Below are 9,173 nucleotides of genomic sequence, written 5' to 3' on the forward strand. Positions count from 1 at the left end.
AGAAAGCTTGTTGGTATTTCTTAACATATACAGAAGTTAATCCGCAAGCATACAGAATTACTGTTGTAGCTTTCACCTAGGAGTATTCAGGGTATCGTATTTCCACAAGGAACAGAGGTATTTCTTCTAGCTAATTCGTCTAAGGACAACACAAGGATAGCTGATGAGGGTAGAGATGGATTCCTATGGTTTAGGGTCTAAGGATAGATAAACTCTACTTCTACTTGCTTACTTCAGGCACCGGATCACACCTGGCCTGCCAGGCGAGCCCGGCCTGTAGCTCTATGTTGTACCCAAACATGGGGATTACAAAGGACAGACAAGGGTTATCACCACCTGCAGCCTAACCCTCAACCGGAGGATATGAGGCAAATGAAGGTAGCCTCTAGCCTAGACACCACGTCTACGCTATTGACTACTACTCTAGTGCGCTAACAAGGATTATCCGTCGTTATCAGGGCCCTTCTACTAGAGCATCCACCACGAGGACGGACGATGAACCCACAAGCAAGTAAAAGTGAAGCTTAACTACTCAAAGACTTTTATAACCACAGGAACCATGAACACTTACTAAGATACCCGTGGAGGTACAAAGCTAGTGTTCGCCGAGGTACAAGTGGGGGAAGGTTACCGACAAGCCTGGCACTTCTTCCCCAAACTCTTCCTCACATCTCTCCCCATTTCTCTTCTAGAGCTAGCTAGGGCACAAGCCCATTGAGTAGTGTTGCTCTTGCTCTTGCTTTGGTGCTCTTCCTCTCTTATGTGTTGTTCAAATGAGGGGGGTGTGGTCTCCAATTATAGGTGGAGAGAATGGGCTCTTTGGAATAATCCCATTCAAATATGCAAGCAGCAAACCGCCTTCAGCCTGTGAAGGCAGTAAGAGGTGGCCTATGAAGTTTGGGCCCTGAATGGGGCCACTAGGGGAGCGGCCGCACCCCCACTAGGGCTTTTGGGCTCCATCTTCGGCAGGTCGACTCCTTTAGACCTCTTGAGTGGGTCTATGTGGGTGCCCGGCAAAGATGAACTGATTTTATTAGGTTTAGCCTTATTCTCCTCTCGTTTGGGCCCTATTTTTGCCTAGTTGTGGGCCTCTCTCCATTGGGCTTGGGTAGAATGGTATTTGTGCTTTGGTCTCTTGCACATTTTTAGCCCTTTTATGTGTATTTCCACAAATGCCCTCTTGCAAATAAATAAACACTAAAACTCATGGAATTTGTTAGTTATAAATCCTATCATAAAGTTTGGTGTTCATTTGAGTGGATTTTATGCAAGTATTGGTGGTTAAAAGTGTGAGTTAAGGACCGCCAACACATGGCATCTACGATGCCCTAGGAGCTATGCTTTCAGTTATTAGGTACACCACCCGAATATGGCATTGACAACGTGCCGAGGGCTACGCCCGGGAAACTACATTTCCTGATGTTGGGTGTACCACCCGAGCTAGGCACTTATAGCTGCTCGGGAACAATGTTCCTTGATGTATGGTGTACCACCGCCTCACTCGATGCTCAAAGAAGATTCTCGCTACCCGAGAAATGCTCTTGGTACTCGAACGGCAACATACTGGCTCCGCAATACTTGGGAATATCCAAGCGCACTACTCAGAACTTCGGCACCCGAAGATGCTCACTACGTACTTACAGTACATAGAACTTACAGGGGAGACCATGACATCCTGAGGGCTTAAAGCTACATGCTAGCTTATCATTATGTCCTACGGTGGCTACTGTTAGAGATACGAGCCAGGGGTACCTTCACCGCCTGTATATATGACCATCGCCAAGCTATCGGCCGAGAAGTCGTTAAGGAGGAGGCCCGCAAGGGCTAACATGGTCGACCAACGTGGAGATCAAGGCAAACCAAGGTAGACATATGTGGACGATAGCTAGGATCTTTCTGTTGCGCTTATCATGTAATAAACTAGGAAACAATCTGTTGGTCCGATTGGCCTCTCTATAACCCTACCTCTCCTACCTATATAAAGGAGGGTAGGGACCTCGAGCTCAGTATCTACATTATCCATCTTCCACCTATTCTATCCACCTTGTAGCTAGGAGCAACAGCCCCAGTAATTGAGCATACGAATACAAGAGCAACCACACCGCTGGAGTAGAGATTAGCGCGCACCGCGCCCCAAACTAGTATAAATCTCTATGCCTCATATGCCGCCATCTGATTCTGTCTACGTGATCATGTTGCTGGATATTGCCAGAGCAAAATAATCCGACACAACCGTTGCTAGAAATTAATTTTTAGGGATGGTTCCATTAAGAAAACCGCCCATAGAAATGTTTATATTTTTAGAGGTGGTTCTATTAAAAAAACCGCCTCTAAAAATATGATTCTTTAGGACGGTTGCTTATGTCAACTGTCTCTAAAAATGATTGATTTTTAGAGGCGGTTTTGTTAAGTCCATCGTCCCTAAAAATCATTTTTCAAGGCAGATGAAGACAAAATTCATATCAAAATTATAGAGCTCGACGAGATCTAAAACTTTGTAGTTGATAAAAAAATTTTGAGATCATTTAGGGTTCCAAATATATAAATTAAGTCTTAGATTTTGAATTTCAAATTTTTGATTTTTTTTAAATGACCTTGCGTGGAGAAATATCCTATATCAAATTTATAGTCCTCGATAAGATCTAAAACTTTGTAGTTGAAAGTTTTCTCATTTAAAAATGTTTATGAGTTAAAATATTGATTACAGGATCCATACGTATTAGTAAAAAACAACATCATATAATTAGTCACAAGTGACTATGTGGTGCAGTGGTAGGGGATGAAACACGCGAGGAAGAGGTTATGGGTTTGAATCATGTTGTCTAAATCCCATTCGGGCAATATTAAAAATAGTTTTTCTTATTTTTATTAGACTCTAAATGATTTTTAAAAAAATTCTAAAAATTATTTTTAGGAACAGTTCTGTAACACCTCGTGTTCAAAACTGCTTATATGGCCCAGCTCCGCACATGGAATGGGCCTGCATACACGTAGCACCTCTATTACACTTTCGTCCTCGTTTTGTGTAAAAGGGTTAACCCGAAGATGCTACATTTGAAACAACAAGGCTTATAAATTGGCCCTCACCCTCCTAAACCTACAAGGTGGTACTAAACCCACCAACAACAACTCCACATGTGCCACGTGGGCTACATGGGCCAACTTCACAACTACTATAGGCTACTAATGGACCGGGGTGTTACATTCACCCCCTTAAGGGCTGACGCACTCGGCAGCTCACCACATATATGTGGCAATTGTTCAGGATCACCCCTTGGTACACCCCTCCATGGGCGCATGCAGCAAGGGTTGATGCTCCGATATCATCTGTAACACCCCGCCGTCCAAAACTTCTTATATGACATAGCTCTGTACGTGGAACGGGCCTACATACGTGTAGCACGTCTCTTACACTTTTGTCATCGCTTCATGTAAATAGGTTAACCCGGAGGTGCTACGTTTGGAACGACAAGGCTTATAAGCTGGCCCTCACCCTCTTAAACTTTCAAGGTGGTACTAAACCCACCAACAGCAACTCCACATGTGCCGCATGGGTTACATGGGTCAACTTTACAACTACTACAGGCTACTAATAGGCTGGGGTGATATAGGTTCACTTAAGTCAACAGTCTCTGAAAATTGATTTTTAAGGACGGTTGTTTTAAGTCAACTATCTCTGAAAATCACTTATTTTTATAATCGGTGACATTGTAGCGGTTTTTCAAACTGCCTCTAAAAATCGATTTTAACCTCCTCTTAAAATATTTTCTGTACTAGTGTTGTTAATTTATTATAACCAAATAAAGACTACAGAATATTTGTGATGCTTATTGTTTAGAAAAAGAATAAAGAGAGCGACGTATAATTTATTAATATAAGTAATTTTTATTAGCCACGGGTATTCAAAAATATCTAATGCTCATATTTCTCTTAATCTCGCACGGGTTGATCGTCGATGGACTAGTAGTATCTAATCAAACAATGTTTATTAATGCCATACCATGTAGCGTTAGGATCCTGTCATCATTGTTCACTCATCAGGGCAGTGCGGCGTTTTGCCATCTATAGCGTGCGAGCAGGCCCGTCCCATGAGGCTGGGGGCCATGAGGGTACCCATGCGTTATGTGTATACTGTATAGACGTGCCAGGAGCCCAGCACGACGTTGTCGAGCGGCATCAGCGCCTCGGGAACGTCTGGCTCAGCCTCAAACACGTCCAGCCCCGTGCCGCCGAGGCGGCCCTCAGCAGCAAGCGCCGCGACGAGCTCGGACGTCCCTCCGGCGTGGCGGCGTGGCACTGGTACTGCAGTGCGGCGTCCCTCTTCACGGCAACGGCAAGTCGGCAAAGGTATCAGGCCTCTTAAATAAACAAATCAATTTGATTGCAGTTTAGTACTTTAGTGTACAGATCAATACCTGCTTACGGGGATAGGGCTAGGCTTCAGGGATTTGATTTGTAATTCAATATTTTTTTATCATGTTAGATGTTGCCAAAGAAACATAAGTCCGGTACTCAAAAAAGGAAAAAAAGAAAAAAAAAAGAACTTCAATCCAGAGAATCGCAAAAGGGTGCGATGCATAGGTTTTTTCCAACATCAAGAAATGCCGAAGTCAGTCAAGATCTGGGGCAGGAACATGATCAACCAATAATCGCACAAGCTGATGGCAATGATGGTGGTACAGACGAGTAGATTTTAGATACACAAGCTGATGCCAATGAAGGTGCTACAGGGGAGGAAAATTTAGATGCGCAAGCTGATGCTAATGAAGGTGCTGCAGGGGAGGAAAATTTAGATGCGCAAGCTGATGCTAATGAGGACATTTTGGGATCAGGTGAAAATTTGCAGCCTTCGGATGATACAAAAAATTTATATATTAATGAACAATCAATGTTGACTATCTTTGATCCTAGGACATGGGAAAATCTTAACAATATCAAGAGAGATATCTTAATTGAGAGAGAGATGGATTTACAATTTCCTAGTGATCCTAGTAATAGGCGTTTTTCATATGCTTACTACTCCAGAAAGTTAACTAATGGAGAGGTTGTTGGCAAGAAGTGGCTAGTTTACAGTAAACATGTGGACAAGGTCTTTTGTTTTTGTTGTAAGCTATTCAAATAAAATCAGAATAATTCTTTGTTAGCAAATGATGGAGTGAGGGATTGAAAGCATTTGAGTGAGAAACTAAAACAACATGAGAACAGTGTGGAGCATCTGACAAACTGAATATATGGAATGATCTTCGGATTAGATTGAGCAAAAATAAAACAATTGAGGATGAAATGCAGCAGGAAATTGCAAAAGAGAAGGAGCGTTGGAGACAAGTTTTGGTAAAAATAGTTTCTGCTGTGAAGTTTCTTGCTAAATAAAATCTTGCCTTCCAAGGAACAAATGCAAAACTTTATCAATCAAATAATGATAATTTTCTGGCCACAGTGGAAATGATTGTTGAATTTGATCCTGCCATGCAAGAACATATTAGGCACATTCAAAATAATGAAATCTATCATCATTATCTTGGCCCTAGGATACAGAATAAGTTAATTGCTATGCTTGCTGATGCTGTGAAAAAACATATCTTAAAGATCATAAAAGATACCAAGTACTTTTCTGTTATCTTGGATTGTACCCCAGATGTGAGTCATGAAGAACAAATGAAACTAATTGTGCGGTGTGTTAATATGTCAAGTGCCATTTCAAGAGTAGAGGAATTTTTTCTAGAGTTTTTAAAGGTTGATGACACATCAGGATTGTGGCTTTTTAATGTACTGTTGGATGCATTGCAGTCTCTTGATTTGAACATTGATGATGTGAGAGGTCAAAGGTACGATAATGGTTCCAATATGAACGGAAAACATCAAGGTGTGCAGGCACGTGTGCTTGAAATTAATCCAAGAGCACTGTATATGCCATGTGCGTGTCATAGTCTAAATCTTGTTCTTTGTGATATGGTAAAATCCTGTAGAAAAGCTATTACTTTTTTTTGTGTCATACAACGGATATATGCATTGTTTGCACGATCTACTAAAAAGTGGAAAATTTTGAGCGATCGTATTGAGAGGTTCACTGTCAAACCCTTGTCTGATACTCGTTAGGAGAGTCGAATAAAGAGTGTGCAACCTATCAGGTATCAAGCTTCTCAAATAAGATCAGCTCTGAAGGAGGTGGAAAGAACTTGTACCGAGGACCCAAAATCGGTGAGTGAAGCTGGATCATTGGTAACCACTATTGAGAATTTTGAATTTTTAGTTGGTATGATTATTTGGGAAGATATTTTATCTGTTATCAACATGGTGAGCAAAAAGTTGCAGTCTCCAATTGTGTGCTTGGATAGTACTTTGAAACAGATAGAAGGGGTCATATCATATTTTAAGAAGTACAGAGACACAGGCTTAAGTGCAAGTATTGAGACTGCAAAATCCATTGCATCTAGTTTGGATGTGGAGCCAACATTTCCTACAAAACATAAAGGTAAAAGAAAGAAGCAATTTGATGAACAAGATGATGAAACCGAAGAATTACAACGGTCAGCTATAGATGACTTCAATGATGACTACTTTCTAGTTATTGTTGATTATGCAATTGTTTTATTGACTAGTCGATTTGATCAGCTAAAGGAATTTGAGAAAATATTTGGTTTCTTATTCAATTTGGAAAATCTAAAGTCCTTGGATCATAGTGATCTACGAGACTGTTGCACAACTTTTGTGAATACTTTTTCTCATGACAACAAGTCTGATGTTGAGTTAGATGATTTGTTCTCTGAGTTGAAAGTGTTGCAAGTAACTTTGCCAGATCAGTTGATGTCAGCATCTGAGATTCTTCACTTTGTTAAAGATGCAGATTGCTATCCAAATGCCTCTATTGCATATCGGATTTTGTTAACTATTCCAGTGACAGTAGCATCAGCTGAAAGAAGCTTCTCCAAATTGAAGCTACTGAAAAATTGTTTGAGGTCAACTATGCTACAAGAAAGATTAAATGGCTTGGCTATGTGCAGCATTGAGAAGAATATTTTAGATACAATTGATCTTGAAAGTGTTCTTGAAGATTTTGCATCAAGAAATGTCCGAAGACGCTTTTTTAAAAAGCACTGAAGCACCGTAGTTTTATTTGAGGTAACCATCATAATTATTTTGCCGTTTTTTTTTATCTTCTTTGATGTATTATTACCTTTTCAAGAAGAATTAAATATAAGCTATAAGTTATATACTTTAATCGTCCTATTTAAATATTACATTGTCAGGCTCTTAGTGTCTTACTGGCCTAAGGGCCTATAAAATTTGTGGGACGGCCCTGCATGCGAGTTCATCTCGCAGCCTTCTTCACAGCAACTCCGTGTGGTTGCGGTGTAGCCGACGCGATAAACGGCAGGCACACGTCCAGAATCGCCGCTTCCTCGCCGCATTTCAATTTCCACACCCCAAAAGGAGCCCGGACACCACTCGAAAACCGTAAGCCGCGCACGCCTATTTCAAGCTCGATCGTCTCGGCTCTCGCCGCCCAGGAGTCCTCGATCCACAAACTTGAACAAGGCTTGTTCCGAAAGCAAGGGAAGCACGGACGACATGATGACGCTGCACCCCAGGCCGGTGGCCCCTACCGAGGACCACTGCGAGAGCTGCGCCTTCTACTGCTTCGTGGTGTCCTGCGTCTCGCTGCTGCTCTTCATCGTGCTGGCCGCCGCGGTCAGCGTCTCCAGGGCCTGCGCCATCGCCGGCGCCGTCGTGCTCCTGCTCGGGCTCGTCGGCGGCTGGCTCGCAGCCACGGGGAACGGAGCCGCCGGTCCCGCGGAGCAGCAGCAGCAGCGCCAGGCTGCTGCCGCTCCGGCGGTGCGGCTGGTGGTGCAACAACACCGGTGCGCGTGCGGCCTAGCGGAGGCCGCGATCGCCGCGCTGCCGACGTTCGCCTACGAGCCGCCCGCGGCGAAGTATGGCGACGGGAGCGACGAGGAGAAGCCGCGCGGCAGCTGCGTGCTGTGCGCGGTTTGCCTGGAGGACGTGCGTGCCGGCGAGATGGTGCGGCAGCTGCCGGCGTGCCGCCACCTGTTCCACGTCGACTGCGTCGACGCCTGGTTGCGCGCTCACCGGACGTGCCCGCTCTGCCGCGGCCAGCTCTCCCCGGGGAGCGTCAACACCAAGGCGGCAGCCGTCGCGGAGTCACCGGTCGATGCATTGCCGCCGGTGTGAGTATCACTCGATCGGTTCGTCGAAAGCTCGCCGGTGCTTTCGTAAACTGTATTGGACCACGCTGTACATTTCTAACACCATGTACGTAGAACATATTTCTAGATTAGATTGACGATAGTTCACTGATGTGTAAATTTTGTTAATTATAATTGCTCTATTCGTTTGGCTGATAAGCCATAGCTGAAAGTATCGCTAGCTAATTTGCTATGAGAGAAAAATAATATTCGTTGGCTGAAAAAATACGGCTTATAAGCCAAGTGAACCGGACGAATATTAGAGGTTAATGAAACATGTCCATGTCCTAATAAAAAAAACTAGGTTTGATTTCCAAGACGCGCAACAGACGTGTGTGTGTCGCTAGTCTAGGCATTAACCCTGAAAATCGAGTGGTTCCAATTATCGCCTGACGCTTCTAGTCACGAAAGATAAGGAGCATCTAGCCGATGGGGACTGGTACCGGATCGTACGGACTAGGGAGTCTACAACTTGACATGCTTCGTGTTAAGTAATTTGCTGCTCTCATCTGTACAGCGCAGCAGGAGCAGGCGTCGAAAGAGCTCCTCTATTGCTGCACTGTAGCACTGCATAGACATGGAAAGGCTCTCCTGCGCACTGTAGCCACAGCAGGGGCAGACGTCAAAGTCAATCTTGCTATCACATCTAATCACTGTAGGAGCATGGTAGCCTAACATATTTGTGTACTGGGATTAGATGGGTAGAGTTGTATATATAGTTTCTCACTGCAACTCAGTAAAGAGAGCGAGTTCAGTTTTACCATCTCCTCTGCAGAGGTCCGGCTAACGCTGGTGCTTGTGTTGTGTGTGTGCGCTGGCTCTATTCTTCCTCCCGTCTTCTACCTCTAGCCATATCGTGTGGTTGGCAACGCCGATAAACGATCGGCTCACCCGTGCCGGTGATGCAGGGGCCAACACTTCAAAATTCTGCCGCTACCAGACAAACAATCTAGTTTATCACGTAGTGCC

The 9,173-nt window shown here is 43.9% G+C and overlaps 2 protein-coding genes across 2 annotated transcripts in view; both read left to right on the plus strand.

The window, feature by feature from the left end:
* The window catches only part of LOC136526171 (uncharacterized), a 149,426-nt gene extending 142,328 nt beyond the window's left edge, over positions 1-7,098 (plus strand). Inside the window, exons 2-6 of the mRNA XM_066518930.1 lie at positions 4,140-4,333; positions 4,691-5,089; positions 5,206-5,331; positions 5,788-5,871; positions 6,097-7,098. Of these exons, the coding sequence (XP_066375027.1) occupies positions 4,140-4,333; positions 4,691-5,089; positions 5,206-5,331; positions 5,788-5,871; positions 6,097-7,098 (1,805 nt within the window). The remainder of the gene's footprint in view (positions 1-4,139; positions 4,334-4,690; positions 5,090-5,205; positions 5,332-5,787; positions 5,872-6,096) is intronic.
* Positions 7,099-7,384: 286 nt separating this feature from the next.
* Positions 7,385-8,296, plus strand: LOC136529428 (E3 ubiquitin-protein ligase Os03g0188200-like). The gene has a single exon (XM_066522502.1). The coding sequence runs from the start codon at positions 7,570-7,572 to the stop codon at positions 8,188-8,190; it is 621 nt and encodes a 206-aa protein (XP_066378599.1). The 5' UTR covers positions 7,385-7,569; the 3' UTR covers positions 8,191-8,296.
* The last annotated feature ends 877 nt before the right edge of the window (positions 8,297-9,173 follow it).

This window comes from Miscanthus floridulus, chromosome 19 (genome assembly GCF_019320115.1).
Source record: "Miscanthus floridulus cultivar M001 chromosome 19, ASM1932011v1, whole genome shotgun sequence".
NCBI lineage: Eukaryota > Viridiplantae > Streptophyta > Magnoliopsida > Poales > Poaceae > Miscanthus > Miscanthus floridulus.